Source organism: Vigna unguiculata, chromosome 1, assembly GCF_037176805.1.
Source record: "Vigna unguiculata cultivar grain cowpea cultivar isolate G323 ecotype 2 chromosome 1, ASM3717680v1, whole genome shotgun sequence".
Lineage (NCBI taxonomy): Eukaryota > Viridiplantae > Streptophyta > Magnoliopsida > Fabales > Fabaceae > Vigna > Vigna unguiculata.
The window spans coordinates 48,307,013-48,325,613 of NC_140792.1; the positions used below are offsets into that span (position 1 = coordinate 48,307,013).

The 18,601-nt window shown below is 32.4% G+C and overlaps 3 protein-coding genes across 4 annotated transcripts; all 3 read right to left on the minus strand.

Moving 5' to 3' along the window:
* Positions 1-2,461: 2,461 nt before the first annotated feature.
* SUFE2 (sulfur E2) lies at positions 2,462-4,163 on the minus strand. Its single transcript, XM_028083861.2, has 2 exons — positions 3,356-4,163; positions 2,462-3,022 (listed from the first exon to the last, which is right to left on the minus strand). Exon 1 carries the CDS (start codon positions 4,008-4,010, stop codon positions 3,384-3,386), a length of 627 nt encoding a protein of 208 aa, XP_027939662.1. The 5' UTR covers positions 4,011-4,163; the 3' UTR covers positions 2,462-3,022; positions 3,356-3,383.
* Positions 4,164-5,667: 1,504 nt separating this feature from the next.
* Positions 5,668-10,762, minus strand: LOC114192323 (uncharacterized). Of its 2 annotated transcripts, none has more exons than XM_028082025.2 (14): positions 10,582-10,762; positions 9,841-10,000; positions 9,482-9,739; positions 9,122-9,296; positions 8,654-8,715; positions 8,370-8,533; positions 8,134-8,231; positions 7,766-7,824; positions 7,514-7,648; positions 7,190-7,428; positions 6,939-7,089; positions 6,618-6,693; positions 6,448-6,498; positions 5,668-6,265 (listed from the first exon to the last, which is right to left on the minus strand). In XM_028082025.2, the coding sequence occupies exons 1-14, from the start codon at positions 10,641-10,643 to the stop codon at positions 6,051-6,053; spliced, it is 1,905 nt and encodes a 634-aa protein (XP_027937826.1). In that variant the 5' UTR covers positions 10,644-10,762; the 3' UTR covers positions 5,668-6,050. The 2 variants fall into 2 exon arrangements, with proteins under 2 accessions (XP_027937826.1, XP_027937818.1); XM_028082017.2 differs by having other exon boundaries at positions 7,187-7,428.
* A 2,214-nt stretch (positions 10,763-12,976) lies between these two features.
* On the minus strand, positions 12,977-18,330 carry LOC114191553 (O-fucosyltransferase family protein). The gene is made up of 11 exons (XM_028080790.2): positions 17,852-18,330; positions 17,445-17,495; positions 17,241-17,331; positions 16,633-16,709; positions 16,036-16,124; positions 15,582-15,701; positions 14,775-14,891; positions 14,549-14,692; positions 14,337-14,460; positions 14,054-14,245; positions 12,977-13,728 (listed from the first exon to the last, which is right to left on the minus strand). The coding sequence occupies exons 1-11, from the start codon at positions 18,152-18,154 to the stop codon at positions 13,369-13,371; spliced, it is 1,668 nt and encodes a 555-aa protein (XP_027936591.1). The 5' UTR covers positions 18,155-18,330; the 3' UTR covers positions 12,977-13,368.
* Positions 18,331-18,601: the final 271 nt, after the last annotated feature.

Consider the following 18,601-nt stretch of genomic DNA (forward strand, 5'->3'; position numbering starts at 1 on the left):
AACTTTTGACCACACTACACAAAAATAAAATAGTTAAGGTGGTTATGACGATAATGTATGGCGGCGGAAGAATGAGAACAATTTGTCTTTTACGCGCGCATAGAGATACACGACGATAAAGACATTCTGAATTCTCTCAATTCTTTTAATTTTTTATTATATTAAAATATGTCCAAAACTACCACTTATTCCTACATTGACCACCTACATTTGAAACTTCATACCATGTCCAATTATTACATATAAAAATAGTTTTGATTAGTATGATCTAAATAAATATCGTTTTATCAAATTCATATGTCATAATGTTGTATAACCTTGAATCTATAACGATAAAGAACGTTTCATAATATCAAATATATTTTTTATAAATATAATTATTTATTAATTTTTTAAATTTAATAATTATTTTTCTCTATTTTCTAACAAACTGTTTATCTTTTTTTCTTTTTTTTATTCATTAATAATTATTCTCTCTATTCATTTTATTTTTAATAAATATACATTTGTTATATATGATACATTTATTATATACTATTTGATAGTTGATACATTATTATATAGATTTTGAATCCGTTTGATAGTTGATACATTTATTTAGTATCATTCATATTTAAAAAATCATACACAGACACAATATCGCTCACTGGTTTAGATTAAAGATTTCAATAATTTTAAAAAATTGAAATACTTAATAATTAAATTAATTATAATTAGATTTTCTTTATTTCTTAAAAAAGTAATTTAGATAAAGTAATTAAAATATTTTAAATTTAATTTTTTTGAATAAAATAATTTAATTTATATTTTATAACGATTCTAAACGTAAATTAACTTAATTCAACTTTTAATTTTATACAACTCATCTTGATTTTGATAAAATCGATCAAACTTAATCTCTGACCTATATCAACCCTACTCAATTATCGGTTTGGAATAATCAAACTTGACTTTTGAGTGACCTAACTCTACTAACCTTCAAGCCAATCTGACTCAAACTTCGGGTTGAATTTGACTTTTTAAACCTATAGATTTTTTTTCCTAACTAATAATCAATTTCACAACTTAAGAAATTTTAATTTCTTTCTTTTTAAAAAAAAAAATTCTATTATTTTAGTTATTTAAAATTCATTCTTAAAATTTCTTAATTTTAATTTTTTTAATTTCCTCGTCTAAATATATAAGTTTCTTTAAAAAGATTTCAAATTCTCTAAATGAATAAATTACTTTTTTAAATTGTCTTATCCAAATTGAAACTTTTATCAATAAGATTATATTTTTATCAACTTTTTATAAGATTATTTTAATTCAACCGAGTAAACTTTAACACGATTTTTTTATGAATAATTACATGTCTAAAATTAAACTCAAGAATGATAATTTTCGTTATTAAATGAGTAATTCACTGATAATTTACTTAAAAAAATGATAGATGTAAAAAAATGTTACAATTAAATGCTATTCTACGACTAAACGGTCAATTATTTCTAGGTGTAACTTAATATCAAACTAGTTCTCAGCAAATATAATCTAGTGTCAAAATAATTCTTAATATTACAACTTAACGATAAATAGTTACACAAGACTAGCAAAAGATAATTGTCCTATTTATTGCATATTTTAAAATTGAGTAATTTTTTTTTATCTTATATTAAGGACCAAATCTCGTTGATATATACAATGGAACCAAAATATTATTTATCATAAGTTTAATCAACAAACAGCCAAATAACTATATGTTTCTCAATAAAAGTAGCAATAGATAAAAGAAAAACTTAACTTTAAAACATTTAACCAAAAAAAATGCAAACATTATTAATCCAATCACAGTTTCCAAGGTGAATACGAACATAAGAATAAAATCATTTTTATAGTGAATATAAATAATCCAGAATTTTTATAGTGAATATAAATAATCCAGAACATGGTGAAACCTTCTGTGGGAGAGGAACTCCTAATTAATTATTTTCCCATAGGCTTATCATGTGTAGTTCTACCTGCTAATTTCTACGTTGATTAAACAATAAGACAATAAAGTCATAATCCAGATTTCACCAGATGTGTTTGGACTTTTCTGCTTCCCTTTTCTTATACTCACAATTCAAACCAATCCAATACATAACTGGAATAACCACTTCTATCCAAACAAATTACATTTTTAATTACAACCTAATCTAAAGTTTCTAAATCTCCTATGAATTGTATAATAGATTAGGGAGGTTAAATCCCAGATGAACCTCAATTAAAATTCTTAAGCTAACATTCCTAATATACTTATGTTTCATGCAACGAAAAAATATATAAAACCAATATTTTTGGGTCAATATATTTGTATTTGTTCTCTACAATTTTGTAATAAAATAAGCAGTTTTTTTAAGTGGTTATGATTTATTTATTTTAAAACAAATAATTTTCTTTTAATAAATAAATTCTATCTACTTGAATAAATTATTTTTTATATTAAAATTGACCTGATAATTTCTGAGAATACAAAGAAAGTACTGTGTCAAAATATCATCCAAAAGATACGTCGTGCATCACAAGGCAAATTGAGAAAACCACCAAACATGCAGAAAAACCAGCGGCAGAAGAAAATGAAGAAGAAACTGTTTGGTCTGAAAAACTACTTTCAAAGAGTTCATAAAAGACAGAACGAAACTTTACATGTCCTATGCATTTCTCAGTGGACAAAATTTACATACCATACTATAATTATCTTAAATTAAATTTAATATGTAATATAATAATAAAGTGTATACTACTAAGATAAAAAAAGTTCATAACTTTTATGCAACGATAACATAACATGCCTTAAAATTTCTAGGGTGACATCACACATACTCAACTAAAGTATAATTTGGTTATTGGCCCAAGCATTAGCAACATCTTGTAATCACCAAAAGAACAAGTGGGGGGAAGAAAATAAATAAAAAAGGAAGAGTAAATATATAAAATACCTCAAGATGTGCACATCAGATATATCATCATCTGCATATCTGTTCTTCACCAACCATCGAGGAACCTGTCATAATCGCAATACCACCACACTCACGTAAATCAATGTTTTAAAAACATGTCAGCCATGGAATGTCTAGGTTTTACAAGCATCTGTAACTACAAACAAACCGACTACGAAAGTGATCGATCATACAAATGTAATTTCTTGCAATGAGGACAAGATGATAATGAAAAACCATAAAAAGTAGCAGCATAATAAAAACTGAGATTCGAAAAAGGGGTGCACAAGGAACAAGTAGTAGACATATCCAGCAATACAATGGAATTTGAATTGCTACAATCAAACATGCGATCAAACCAAGACAAGTTTAAGAGAAAAATGAAAAACTATTGTTACAAAATTTGCGGGAGGGGAAAAAATGAATTCAGAGCAAATCTTTAGCGGCAGTTTGCATGGTGAACAAAACGTTGTGCCACGTGTTGGTCCGGGAGTGGGCCTTGAGACTCATCCCCAAACCGACATTGACGTCGGCCAAATCCTCCCGGTCGACCATGAGGACCTCCTCGGGTTTCGCGCCGTCGAGAATCCAGACCAGACACCAGCAGAAGCCTTTCGAAATCTCGGAGTCGCTGTCGGCGCGGAAGCGCATCCTCCGCCGCTCGTCGATCTCCGCCACCACCCAGACCTGGGTGGCGCAGCCGACGACTCGGTTGGCCGGAACGCGGTCGGCGTCAAGGAAGGGCGGGAGGAGGGAGGCGTAGTGGAGAAGGCGTTTGACGCGGTCGATGGGTTGGGAGAGAGAGGTGAACTCGGAGGCGATGTTGTTTAGCTTGTCGGCGACGTTGGATCGGAGTTTGGGTTTGGTGCATAGGGCGTTAACGGCGTTAACGGCGTTAGATTTGGAAGGAGTGAAGGTGTTAGGTTTTGGGGAAAGAGGGGAACTGAAAGAAGAAGAAGAATAAGAAGAAGAATAAGAAGAAGAAGAAAAAGAAGAAGACGATGATGATGGGGTGAATAGGGTGGTTGTTGTAACTGCAGTTGATGAAACCATTTTTGGAATTTAAGAAACAAAAAATCATTGATTTATCATTGTTGCAGAGAGAGGAATAAGGGAATGAAAATGGAAGGGAAGAGAAGAGAGGAGAAAGAAGGTGAGAGGCTTGTGAGGGTTCAGAAACGGAGACAGAGAGAGAATGAAACTTTAACCCGCCAATTCCTCTATATCTGACTTTTCTAAATATCTCTCCTTATTCTTAAGTTTAATAATAATTTATATTATAAATATGTTTAAATTAATTAATTCAGAATGTTATTTTATTAGATAAATAGTATGTTGAGTGAAACAATTTTATTTTTAGTAGTGTAATTGTAATATATCTCTCCTTTTCTCTGATATTTTTTTTTCGTTAAAAGATATGAAATTTTGTAACTAATATAAAATGAAATGAAAGTACCGTTAATATAAAACATGTGACATTATTATTTCACTGAGAACCATTTTATCAATGACCAGTGTATTCACAGAAGTTATAGCGTTATAACGTCTATGTATGAAATTTTTTAAATATGTATGATATTATATTAGTACGTGATAAAATTATAAAATTATTAAGTTAATATATAAACTAAAATTATATTTATTAAAAATAAAGTGAAATATATAAAAACAGATGAAAGAATAATCATTGATAAATAAAGAAGAAAGGAATAAGCATAAATAGCCAATTTTATAAAAAAACTTGTAAAATAAAGATTAATTTTTAAAAATTTAATAAATTATTATATTTAAAGGATAAATTTGATATTTTGAAATGTGGATAAAAAAGAAGAATCTCCTTTATATATTGTTATAAATGACGGAAAAATCACTTAATAGTTATAATTTAATTAAAAAACTTCATCAGCTTTAAATTTAATTAAATTTAAATTATTTAAGTAATATTTAGTGATAGTGTTTGGTTATGTCTCTTTGCATGAAACATGTGTAGAACCAAAAGCAAATTTTTGCGTTCCTTCCAAATTAATTAATTGAGGATATTTCATACCAGATTAGTTTAATCCTCTTAAATCTTGGTCATGATGTAATGGCTTTCGTCACTTATTTGAAATAAAATATGAAGCACTTCTATACAGTATACTACATTTTTTGTGAGAAGGTTCCTTTATATTTTTAAATAACGAAGGGGCCCTTTTAGTGAAATTTAATGTTTTTAATCAGTTTTTTTTTTAGTTTGAAATAATATGTGCAATTCAATTTGCAAACATTTAGACTAAGAAAAATAAAAATACATGAATTTTAATAAAAAGAAATTTAATCATAGAAGAAACCAAAGAAATTAAAATTACACCTACACCTATAATATTTATTTACAATTACTCTTTACTAATACTAACTAACCATACACGAAAATATCTGTAGTTTAGTTTGATTTAATTTTTAATTAAATAATTATTTAAACCAAATATAAAATTATATATAATTTGCTTGAAATTTGATATAAATTTTGAATAAAACTAAATCAATTGACATTGAATCAATATTAATGGTTAAACATTTTTAGAAAAATTATTAAACATTTTATAATAAAAATGATAAAATAAAAAAATATTTTCTATTTTTAATTTTGTATGCTCATCAACAAATTACATAATATAAAGAACCTTAGACATACATTAATTTTTTAATTAACTAAATATTTGACATCATATTCAAATATAACAAATGATTTTATTTGATTTAAGCCTGTTATTGAATTTCAATAACAAGAGTTAAAGTTATTTGTTAATGTTTATAGCAAAATTATTCAATGCGTTGATTTGAAGAATTAAGATAAGGATTCAATCTTTTTGAAGTATGGAAAATAGGTTACTTCTTCAGTTCAGAGCTTTCTGGTACTTCCACCACCTTCCAGTAACCACACTTAGTGGGCACTTACTAGGAAAATCTCCAACCCTAATTTTAGTTTAAGAAGTAGAATGTGTTCTTCCTTCCACAGCACCTTCAATGCAGCAATCATCATCCACTTGTGTGTAAAACACCACATTTTACATTCATATTTTAGCTAGCCAGTGAAATGCCTTTTTTTCTCCTTTAGCTGCAATTCAGAACAATTAGCACACTTCCATGCATTTCCACTGCTGTTGATAACTTCCCTTTTGTTATTTCTACAGCATCTCCACTCCACACTTCACTGCCCTCACAAGAACTGAAGTCTCTGGCAGGAAGAAACTTAGCCAGATCAGATGCCTTAGCAGACATTACTGTTTTCTGTTCACTTAGATTGAAGAAAGCAATGTAGACTTCTCCTACACAGAGATACAATTCTAAGAGTTAGAACAGAATAACTCCAATGAATTCTTTAATGTCACATGCTACTAGTTCAACCTCAACCAGTGTTTGGAAAATATGCACTACTCCAGTTTGTTGGATTGGATGAAGTTGCAGAAACAAAACAAACAAAATTTAGCTGTAGTTTTTGTTAGCAGACCTTTTCTTCCTGTAGCAACCCAAGAGCGCAAGCCACCAGAATTTATAGTATCTGCCAAAAGTAGCAACTTGAATCATGAATATTAAATCGGAGGAAAAAACTAGAGAAACTCTACAACTGCATGAATCAAACATCATTCTGGAAAGTGGTGTGGATTTACAAAATTTCACCTTCGCTAGACTCTACTGTTGCACACAAGCCAGAATAACTATTGACCAGGGTCCCATTAGGATTCAATTCCCACATCTGTGAAAGACTCAAAAATCATATTATAACAGAATACATAAAAAATATATATGTAAAGATGCATATCTAAATGTTATTTCACGTAACAAAAACTTGTGAAAGTAATATTAAGATTGGAATAGAAGCGGTGTGCACTTCATAAGCAAGATTATCTTTGAATTGTATAAAACTCAGACAAAATTGCAAAAAATACAAACTGGGGCAACATTGCACCCTTGCAAAGCCTAAAGATAGATTAAACATACCTGATTTGAATCCCACCTGCAGGGAGAAAATGTCCCTCTCTTGAACTCTTTAGAAGTGAGCTTTCGTTTTGGAGAAGCATCCAAGCAAAATTTTAATCTGTTTGTTGCAACTAAATGATGTTTCCCTTGATGATACATACTCACTTCATCTCTGTATCAGTATCCAAGTACCAATTTCTGTTGTTAACAACATTATTATTCATATCAGAGTTAGGAAAAATTGAACATAGAAAGATAAGCAAGATTACAACGGGAAGTAAAGTTCTCTTTTGTGCACACAGAAGGGGGCAAGATGCTTGTTTCCCAAACTCCTTTTCCAACATATTCTTTCAAGATATAGGTTAAGCCTTTCACTAGCCCAACCCATTGCCTTTGACTCGCTGCACCTTGTGAGGCCTAATGAATGGGTGAAAGTTGTTTTTATTTCTTTACCACTTCTTCTCAAACTAAGATCCTGATCTTCACTCTTCACACTTGTGATATAAGGAAACTGCCAATGCGGCAAAGTAAATATGATACTAATTTGATCAAAATATTATTCCCCCCACCACAAAAAATTTAGATGGCTCACATACCTCCATATTGTTTGAGCTAAAAGAATTAATCTCGAGAAGGGTGGGATTTGTGATAATATCATATGTGCTAGGATCAATCTTCCGAACATCCCCACCATACATAAGGGGAGACTTTGCCATAGACCAAAGAGTCATCTAAGGGATAGAAAGACATTCACTCAATCTATTGATAATGCATATACAGTTGTAAGCAAATTAAAGTTAACACACGAATATATCAGAAAAAAAACTTAGCTGTGCTTGTAGAAATACCTGTGTCTTCTTTTCTTCCAGATTGAGGTGACTAAACCTATGTGGACCTTCATTTGAACCTTCCAAAAACAAAGAAAAAGTGAAAATGCAGTGTCATAATTCATTTTCCCGTGAGTCCAAACTTAAACAGCTTGTTGCAATTTTCCATGATGAGATTGCTGAATATCTTTTGAGTTTTCTAATCTAACAGTTTCAGTGAACCATTAATGTCCTCATCATAGTAGAGTGAATCTATACGCAAACAAAATGCTTACAATGCCACAAGATTCTGGTTTCACATAAAAAAATTTTGTTTAAAAAAACAACAAAAAGGGCAGAAGATAGAGGAAGGATAAACGATTAATGAAAATAGCAGCCCGGCTCATTACCAGGATCAGTTAGCCATCCAAAGGGTAGCATGTCCAAATCAGGCCAAGATTTCCCCGTTAAACCTTTTGCTCCTATCAAATTGGCATTTGAGAAATCCCTGATAGAATCAAATAACTAAAGTTATATGATATAATGATAGAATAACAGACCAGGGATTCAGAAATAAAATAATAGCGAGGTACTCTGAAGAAGACAGATACAAATGTGTTGAACTAAAATATAACGATGTAACGACCTGGCAATATCAAAATGTGATTTGACATCCCCCCATGTATCCCAGTCATCTCCTGTTACACGATACATATTAACCAGTCCACTGACATCCTTGGCCATGGCTGGTGTCACACTAGTTCCAGGAGACAAAGAATATACAATGGGGCGATCAAACTCCTTGAGAACCTGGATGAAATGACACGTAATTAGTAGCTTTCAAAGGATCTTTCAAGATATTACCAATCTCAGTTTTCAGATGAGGATAAGAGGGACGGAAGGTAGGAGGACAGGAGAACTCCAGAATACCTCAGAAACATAGCTTATTTCATTTAAATCAAAGTCATCCCCGAATACACAGTCATGTTTCACTGCGTGGAAAGTAGAAAGGCTGTTAAAATAGCCGTCAATGAAAGACATAACCTCTGAATTACATGATATAGTTTTGAGTACTTTCTGTTGTTTTTTTACTTCAGCATAACCCCTGAATTAAAATATGAACACATAGGCAATCTAAAGCGATATGATAAGATATGAAACTTTTAATGTAAGTTTATGAGACCATTAAACACCTAGTCAACCTAATGATGTTTCAACAATAATCTTAACCAAAAAAATGCAATTGCTGTACCAGAAATAAATACAAATGCTTTTCTTATCCAAACTTATTGGTCAGATGCAATAAAACTATGGAAGTCATTAAGATTTCTGTCAATGACATGAATTTGTTGTGATAGAGCACTATAAAAATAGAATGTAAAATAGTAGTCCAATTACCAAAATCAACATCCCATGAAGCATACTGCTCATAAAGGGATCTCAGAAAAGCTTTTCCCGCTCCCAATTTTGTATTCACACTCATGAAACCATGAGGCATCCATGCACAAGCCCTTTCTGGGATTGCTATGTCTTTTGCATACCACACCCGACCAGATTCTTGATAAGCACCTCCCTAAGAAATTGAAAGATATCAATGTCAAACTTCAGATTAATGTATACAACATCCTCAGCTCCTGCTTTGTAATGTTCTATTGCAGATAAAATGCATTAAATGAGGCATTCGTTACGACTGATTTCTTTCCTTAAAAAAGCAAGAAAGAAATAGAGTTAAATTATGGCATAAATACAAAGCGATACCGTTTTTGTATCAAGGATAGGGGTGTTTGCGTTTACAGCTTGTGTACTTATCCCTCTCATGACATGAATTCCAAATTTCAAACCCATGCCATGAACTCGATTAGCTACTTCAGCAAATCCTTTCCCATTTTCAGAAGAAGGCCACCTTCCTGGATCAGGTAGCATCCTCCCCCATTTATCAATCACATCAAATCCAAGAGAATCATGATAAGCACCCTCAACTTTCCTTCTATACCAGAGGTAATCCACCACAACATACTACAAAATTTGAAGGAAAGTTATCGTATCTATATATAACAAAAGTAATACTAGCATATTCAAACTCATTCACAAGCTATAATTCCTCACAGAAACTGTACCTCATATCCATGATCGTGGAGACGCTGAGAAACTACTTCAGCACTCTGCAAGAATTCTTCTTCAGATATTGTCCAGCAAAAGGAATCATAGGAGTTCCAACCTCTTGGTGGAATGCTAGCTTCCTGTCGATCACTCTCCGATACATTTTTAGTCCACACACTGAAATGACAATATTAGATATGATCATATGACAGAATAAGGGCACAAAGAGTAAGACATCAAGAGAGCTTGCACTAGGACGTTGTTGTGCAAATTAGGATTCAACTTAGTACAGTCACTATTACTACTTTCTGCAATTAGAAAAAAAATTGAAGCTTGCTAATAAATTTAAAACTTATTCCACACACAGTTCCAAATTGAAGCTTGTTTATAATAATTCAATAAACTATTTATGGTAATCAACATAAATGCTGGAATATAGGTTGACTTGATGCAGGAAAAGTGCCCAGGGCCAAAGTGAAATTGAGACGCTGATTTTAAAATTTTTCATAGAGATATGCGGTGATGAAATGCTATATTTGAAATTTAAAAGCAACACACCAGAACAACCTTTTAAGGAACAGCAAAAAAACTTTATGGGTAATTAATAAAATTTTGCAATCAACAATAACCATGAAACGAGCGAAGCGATTGCTGGTCAGACTTATCTTCCAATGCGTTCCGAAAGGATGCATGCAAGTGAAACACGCAATCTACTAAACTATCGCAAAAGTGTAAGATGAGGCCGTGATAATATATACCTCTCAAAACATAGACAAAGGAAAATAAAAAGAGAAACGGAGGATGAGGAGAGACACTTCATGATCGCTTTCGCCGGTGCCCCTGTTGCGTCACAGAGTTCAACGGAGTCTATATGCCTCCAAAAATATCCACTATTTTAGTTCGTTAGTTGGGACTTCGAGACTATTATTGATGTCTTTAACAGGCTCATTATCTAACCGTAAAATATTTAAAATTTTAAATAATTGTTGACGCTATATTAAAGATTCTTTCGTTGAAGTTTAAATTTGATGAATAATACTGTTAAATTGCAGAAGAAAAAAAAAGTAAAGATAAAGAAAGACGTGTTGTGTTGTAAAACAAATGCATGTATCGACAAAATATTCACTTATGAGTAGGGACGGTAACAGGACGGGCGGTGATGAGTTTCGCTCCCATACTCATTTCCGTAAAAGAAATTCATTCCCATCCTCATATCCAAATTCAACGGGTATTCAACTTTTGTCTCATCCCCATCTCCATCGGGTATAATCTCGTACCCATACTCATACCTATTTTCTTACTACTTTAATATTAATTTTAATTAATTTTAATAAAATAATAAAAAAATTACGCTAAAAGAAACATAATATTGTCAAATATTTAATATTAGGAGGATGGTTGTTTCTTCAATTTCAAATACTTTGAAATAAATTATAATTGTTTACATTTTAGATTATAATACCAAATAAAATTTCATGAGAACATAAATATTTATTAAATTTGCAAACATTAATGAAAAACATTAATGAAACCTAGTTGATAAAATTTAAAATTATTTTAAAAAAATATAAAAGGAAAAATATTCAAATTAAAATATATTTTAAATGTTTATTTACTTCAATTTTTTAAATTATAATGAATCTTTTTTTTATACACTAATAAAAGTTATAATACATCACTTTATCAAAATGACGCAAAGAACAAACAATAACCATAATAATAAAATTTTAACATAGATCTTGTATCTTTTGAACTCCAATATATGTTGGATGGTGATAAAAAAATATTCATAGCAATTACATTAAATTTTTATATTGTAGTAAATAAAAATTATGTATACAATTACAGTGAAAAAAATTAAAGTATGATTGTAATGAGTTAGAAAATAAAAAATAATTAGATAAAATATATCGAAATAGTATTTTACATGATGCAAATAAACAAAAAATAAAAATATTAAAAAATTAACAAATGTGTATCTTATAAACAATTTGGAGAGTATTGAAAGGAATCACACAAAGGAAAACAAATATATAATTAACAGTATGATAAGATGAAAATCTTAGAGATCTAAGAAAACTTTTCAAATATCAACATATATACTCAATAGTTGAGAAATAACAAAAATTGTTTTAGCGAAACAAAAAAGTTATTCAAATGAAACAAAAATTAATAATAATAAGTAACTTTTTATATATATTACCTAGTAAATAAAATGTTTATGTTATTAAACACTTAAATTGAGAGTATTAAACATTCTTATGTGAAAGAAAAATGCAATAAATAAAAATATTAAAAAATAATAGAAATATTCAAATGTTAGAAATAATTTTTTTTAATTGATATACATCATTCTAACATAATTACATAAGGGTTATGATAAGATAAAAAATATATTGGAGATGCGAATGAATTTCATAACAAACTAAATAATTAAAAGAAATAAAAAATAGAATATATATATATATATATATTTATATATAGTTACTTAATTAATTGTAAATATTTTAATAATTTAAACGAAGATGGAGATATGGCGGGGACGGGTATTATGGCGGGGATATGTATATCCCCATCCTCATCCCCATACCCAATTGAAAAAATCAGGAATTTCCCATACCCATACCCAGTCAATGCGGGGATTTCCAGTCAAAACGGGGACGAGTTCGGATAATACCTACAGGAACAAATTTATTTGCCATATCTACTTATGACTTATCACCCTCACGTTTACATTGACTAGGTTAACAACATATTTAATGTTTTTGGCATAGTTAAACCTTTTTTTTTCCTCTTTCTGCCATAGTTACAATGAAGATTAGTGAGAATAAGAACATTAAACTAAGAAACAATGGTACTACTTGTTGCGGCTTTGTTTCAAGGACGGCCTCGTTGTGGGGGAACATGACATATTCTCAGGTTCCTTGCCCAGCATAGAACATTCAGAAACGACCCTACATTTCTCGTGATTGAAAATACTTGATACTTTTAGCTCCTCTATTAAACGAGAAGTGTAAATAATAATCAATTATTTAGAAAATAAAAAGTTGAAAATTTCAACAGCATCTTTAATTACACTCTGCACTTTTAAGGAGCCAAATCCTCCTATGTAATCATGAAAAGCCTTTATCACCCTGCCAATGCATAGTAAAATCACATAAACCTACTAATGTAAGTCATTAATGATTTGCACAATTTTCTTAGTACAAAAAATAATCAATTTTTCCTGGAAGAATAAAAGTGATCGGGGAATGGCTACATGTTAGACGAAAAGACAAAATCCACCCGGTATCTCGGCTACGAGAATACTCAGAATAGGAAATCTGTTCATTAAAATGATAACCAACATTCCAATCTCATTCCCTTCAAGCCATTATCTCTGCTTCAAATTTCTATTTACTGCCCCTCCTACCTCAAAGCTTATATTGACAGGAGCCAGCATTCCGACGTTTACCCTGGAGATAGATAGAATTCATAACTTAAACGGCATATTTCTCCCAACTGCATTGGGTAAAGTCCCAGTGTCGTTGATAAAATTGCTGTAATCAGGCTCTACACATGCATGGAGTCAGAGGGTTCTCCCAGAGGTCATAGTTGGGGAAAGTCTCTTCTGGCAATCCCGTTCGCGTCTGGTGAGTAACAACAACATCTTCTACAAAAGTAGCCCAACCCATGTACGGATCCCCAAAAGACTTCGACATTAGGCCTTTGTCAGGCTTAATTGACTTTAGACGGTGACCCATGTATCTACGGGCGCCGATAATCAGCTTAGCAAAGTTGCCTCCGTGGGTCATCACGAATACATCTGACTTCAAGCACACTAAGAAGTCAAGAGCTGCTAGGCTTGTCACATGCTTTCTGAAACCATCTAACTCCTCTTTGGTTGCTAGCTCCTCCTTGGTAACCTGTTGTAGGGAAAAGATTAACACATTGCAAAAGAATCTAAGGAATTCTTACATGAATTTTGACTAGATGAAGTCAAATTTATTTTTTCTTTCCTAAAAAAACTTATGGACAAGCTCGTTCAAACAGACTTACATTTGCTATATTATAATGGATAAATAAATTTATATAGAGCAACAGAACATTGCATCATAGCTTAACAGCTTGATAGCCTTAACGGACATTAGAACTCCGTGTGATAACATCACTTCATTCACTACATAATAATGATTGTGATTTTCATCAATAAAAAATAAACAGAATAGAAAGGAAGTGAAGAAGCCTTACCAGATTAGGGAACATATTTCTTAGTGGAGCCATCCGGTTCTGTCCACCATAAACCTGTCCAGAAGCAACGTAAATTTGAGTTTCCTTAGGATAGCCCATAGCCCGAAGAATAACGGCCACTTCTCCAGGCTCTAGAGGACATCGTCCTTCCTTACGCTTCTGTAGAGCTAATTGCCACAGATGGGAACCATTCTGCATTTTTCAACAAATACAATGTGATCAAAAAGCTCCAATAGAAGGTTCTTAGAGTTCGTGTTGATTTGATAAAAAGTATGATGGCCACCTTGTACCGTCGAGGCCACTCCTTTTTTCTATACTCTGCCATTTTGACTTTCTCCTCTCTTGTCCCCACAAAATCACAGAATGATAGTCCCACCATTCCTTTCTCAAATCTAAGATGCAAAGCCCTGTTTACAGTAAAATTCTTAAATCACTTGGACACTAGAAAAAATCACCCATAACTCAGTCAGGGTTGTGATCACAAATGTCACATACATATAAGGATTTGAACTTTCAGTTCGGTTTCTCATTCTTGATGCCAGTGAATCAGCCATCTGCTCTATATCAGGAAGAAATTTCAGTGCATGATAATTAACTCTACATCTCAGCTTGTTGATTTCAGGAGGAACATTGTCATATCTGAAACAAAAACTGAAACATCATGACACAATCAATTCATACAAAAAAAAGGCATAAAACATATATATCATCCTTGGCCTACCCCAGCCTGTCAACAAATGGTTTAAGAGCCATAATCTTCTTCTCCTTGATCCGGGGCAAAACATTATCAATGTAAAATTGTGCTGGTGCATATTTTGGAATGTTTTTTACAGTCCGTCTGAATGAGAAGATACATTTGCTTTGTTAGTCAACACAAGTATGTATTCAACCACAGAAGGCATCAATAGCAAACACCAAGTATCAGAAACAACTTGGTTGACACCATTGGTAACAATATCGTAAAACTAAGAGAAATATGTAAGAAGTTAGATGATTGAAAGAATAAATATAGACAGAACATTGTGTATTCTCTGCCCACAAAGCCCTCTTAACAAAAAAAAAAAAATATCAACGGTTTAGGACATGTTTAACTCGCAAGTACTTTAAATTCATAATTATCATTTGACACAAGAAGGAGCAATTCCATCTAAACCAAAAGATAGCCAGTCAATGGATGAAAAAGAAAACCAACAAAAAGCTAACTAGGTCTTGACATATTTATCTGTCTCTTATCAGTCATAACGTGAGATGTAAGAGTTCAAAAGACTCTAATAAAAAGGCACACGAATCTCTAACTTCAAACTCATAATTTTCATGCTATTTGGTCAGTGGTCACAAAACCCAGCACTTCAATCACACCTGTTGTCAATCAGTGCATTGATAAAAACAGAATTAAAAAGAGTGGTTGAGGACATATTATTTCATGTTTAAACTTTAAGGGGAAAAAAGGAAATATTTACCCATCTCTTATACCAACTGGGGATTTTAGTTTTCAACAGAGTAATAAAAGTACAGGAATCTATCAAACCTTATGCTAGAAAATAGCTCTGATTTATCAGTAAACCATTGTGGAATATCACGTACAATACGAACATCATACTTAAGGTAGTCAATGAAATGATCCACATCAAAAATGTCTTCAAATTTCCTGAAATCGTGAAATGCATCATCATGATTAGAATGGAGGACCGTCTCTGAAATCTACCAACCTAGGCAAGAAAACTAATTGATGACTTGTTAAACATGCCTTTTACTTTCTGTCAAATGTAATTTGCTAAGTAAGAAACAACCATGATAAAAGAGGGATAAACAGTAGGTCTAACGTGTAAATGACTTTTCATGAGGACCAAAGTGCAGAGTTCTTCATGTAAGGATTAACACAAAAAAAGTGTCAACTGCAGGAACCAAATTATTTATTTAACCTAATTAAACTTAGCTAAACAACGTGAAAAAAAAAAAAGGAATAGGACAAGAGATCTCACGTTTGGTCTTTCCAAATTTGATCCTGCTTCAAAACAGGCAAAATAAGAGTGGCATTCATTATTTTGGCTACAGCCACTGCATTGCATATCTGCATTTTAAAAGATTTGGAAAGTAAGTCACTGACAGCTAAATCTTCCATTATTAAATCTTCCACAGACTGTCATTTGAATGTAAGAAACAAGAAAGTGAAATCAGCACCATTTTGCATGAAGATCCAATTTAAAACAGTAATTTTACTGGCATTGCAATTTTCTAGTGCACCAAATTGGAAATGTATTGAGATGGCACTTTAACAAAATAAATCAGTCTCCTAAGAAAAAGTGCACCATGAAACTAAATGCAAAAAAAATACTGTTCTTAGTTTATTCTTTTACTTTCTAATTATATCAGACAGTTTGAAGAACATTATGTTCACATATATTTTACAATTGGAAAGAAAATCATCAATCCAGGTGCGGCAGTCAGCAAGAGAACAATGGCTATGAAAGAAAATACAGGCAAACAGTAAAATATCGCATTCAAGAGCAATTTTGGAAAAGAAAAACAGTCTAAGTTAAGATAGAGAGAATATCACAATGAAAGAACATATCTCATACCGCAATTCTTTGCTGATTTAGACCACCCTCAGCATGGATGAATATATAGCCGTTTGTTTCGTTTTCATGAGGAAGCTCTACATAGAAGTATAAAGTACTGTGAATAATAGCAGTAATACTAGAAACAACATACACAGCAACAGTATGAATGTATTCAAGTCCAGGTAACATATAAGAGATGAATGGGGAATATTACATTAAGAAATAAATGAAACAATTGATTTATAGATCACTTTATTAGAACCCGTTGTTAAAAGTTTTAAAAAATTAACTTAAGAATTTGGCAATTTCCTTTTTCTAATGAAGGATGAAGAGAGTGATAAAAAATCTTAAAGGGTCCATTCACTCCATTAAAAAAAATCACATTGCAGTGATGCCTAAATGGTAACATCACAATATAGCGAGACCAATTATAACCGCTCTTATTCGATGCTACTGACAAATGCAAATTATGTTAAAATTTCACAGCTTCTGAATGAAGAGATATCGACATTACTGAATTTCTTAATACCCTGTCTTGGCATGGCTTGCAATGCTGATGGGATGTGAAATAAATAAATATATGAATATATATTAATATATTAATGAACATAGAAAACCGTGGAAACCTGATAAAACGCCATCCCGGCGCTCGGCACAGGGCCTCCAAGATGTCGTGGATGAGAAAGGATTTTCCCAAAGAGATGGCGATTCCTTAACCTGAAAATAATACCAAAGAGGACATGAGAAGAGAAAATAACACCACTGTCATTGAACAACAGAAAAGGAGGAAATGAAATGAAACCAAAGGAGTGGTCCTTATGAGAACTTACATGTGGGCAATGAAGAACAATGCCGTCCTTTTTACACAAGTAAGGGGCATTCTACAATAAATTGAACACGAATTCGCTCATAAGAACTCGCCAAAAACAAAGAGTAAGAAATATGACTGCACCGGCAGAACTATTATATGAGAACAAAAAATAAAAAATAAAATACATGCATTACTTGTACAGCTACTCGTAACAGAAGTTACTCCAGCTGAACAATGCAGATCAAAATTGAAATAAGAACAATCTGTTGACTCCACGTACAAATTCCACGGTAATTTAATTCAATTTTAGATAAACAAAATAACAGTAGAAATTACAGATGAGCAATTTCGTTTTCCACACACCAAAGGCGAAAATGGATGCAATGCATTATTAGTAAATCTAAAACGCGGGCAGAGAGGACTCACGAGTTTATGGAAGATTGTGAATACGGAGACTAAACCAACGAGTATAAGAAGGAAGGTGAAAAACAGAGAGATCCTGGAGTGGTGAGGCGAAACCCTAGGGTCGTCGTTCAAGAAGGAGCAGACATGCCTGTCGCGCTCCTTGGACGAGTGGCGATCGTGCTCGTCGTCGTCGGTGAGGTGGCTCTCGGTAATGAGCGGAGAGGAATCGCCAGCGCCGCCGACGGCGACGGCGATGGCGTCACGCTTCATTGGAGAATTGGTTGCTCGGCTGCCGAGGGAAGAGGAGTGGCGGAGCTCCGCCATGCTCCGATTCGAAATGGAGTGAGTTCTCTCAATTTCTCGTTCTCTTTCCACTTTTTCTCTCTCTCTCTATCACTAAACTAAGAAACAGTAACAAGTGTTTGTTCCTCTTCTCTTACCAACGCAGGAGAAAGCAACGTTTTCTTGTTGTGGGTGAGTCCCATGTGATTTCAGATCCACCTCTTTCCGCTATTTCTTTCTATTCTTTTCCACAACCAGCAATTGCATTATTATTTATTATTTATTTATTATTATTCATATCATATATTATCACTGTTCTCCACGCGAGGGTATCATCGTCATTCACTCACACAACCCTTCGTTTACTCGTTTTGGTTCAAGAATTTGCTTCCTCTGTTGACCAACCTTCCATGATTTCTATGAACCAACTTGCAAAATTGGAACAAACCAATTCTCTGTATCTAACACACAACAATTGATGGTAAAAGA

Bases quoted from the DNA above. Each gene is read 5' to 3' on its own strand.
- SUFE2 (XM_028083861.2), bottom strand. From the start codon at position 4,010: ATGGTTTCATCAACTGCAGTTACAACAACCACCCTATTCACCCCATCA.
- LOC114192323 (XM_028082017.2), bottom strand. From the start codon at position 10,643: ATGAAGTGTCTCTCCTCATCCTCCGTTTCTCTTTTTATTTTCCTTTGT. The intron at 8,716-9,121 runs GTAATTGGACTA...CTTTCCACGCAG, and splicing joins TTCATGGGATGTTGATTTTG to TGAAACATGACTGTGTATTC. The intron at 7,090-7,186 runs GTAATCTTGCTT...ATACTGATACAG, and splicing joins AGAGAACTTTACTTCCCGTT to AGATGAAGTGAGTATGTATC.
- LOC114191553 (XM_028080790.2), bottom strand. From the start codon at position 18,154: ATGGCGGAGCTCCGCCACTCCTCTTCCCTCGGCAGCCGAGCAACCAAT. The intron at 14,892-15,581 runs GTTTGATAGATT...CTTCTCATTCAG, and splicing joins GAGCTATTTTCTAGCATAAG to ACGGACTGTAAAAAACATTC. The intron at 14,246-14,336 runs GTGGCCATCATA...TGAAAAATGCAG, and splicing joins AGTGGCCTCGACGGTACAAG to AATGGTTCCCATCTGTGGCA.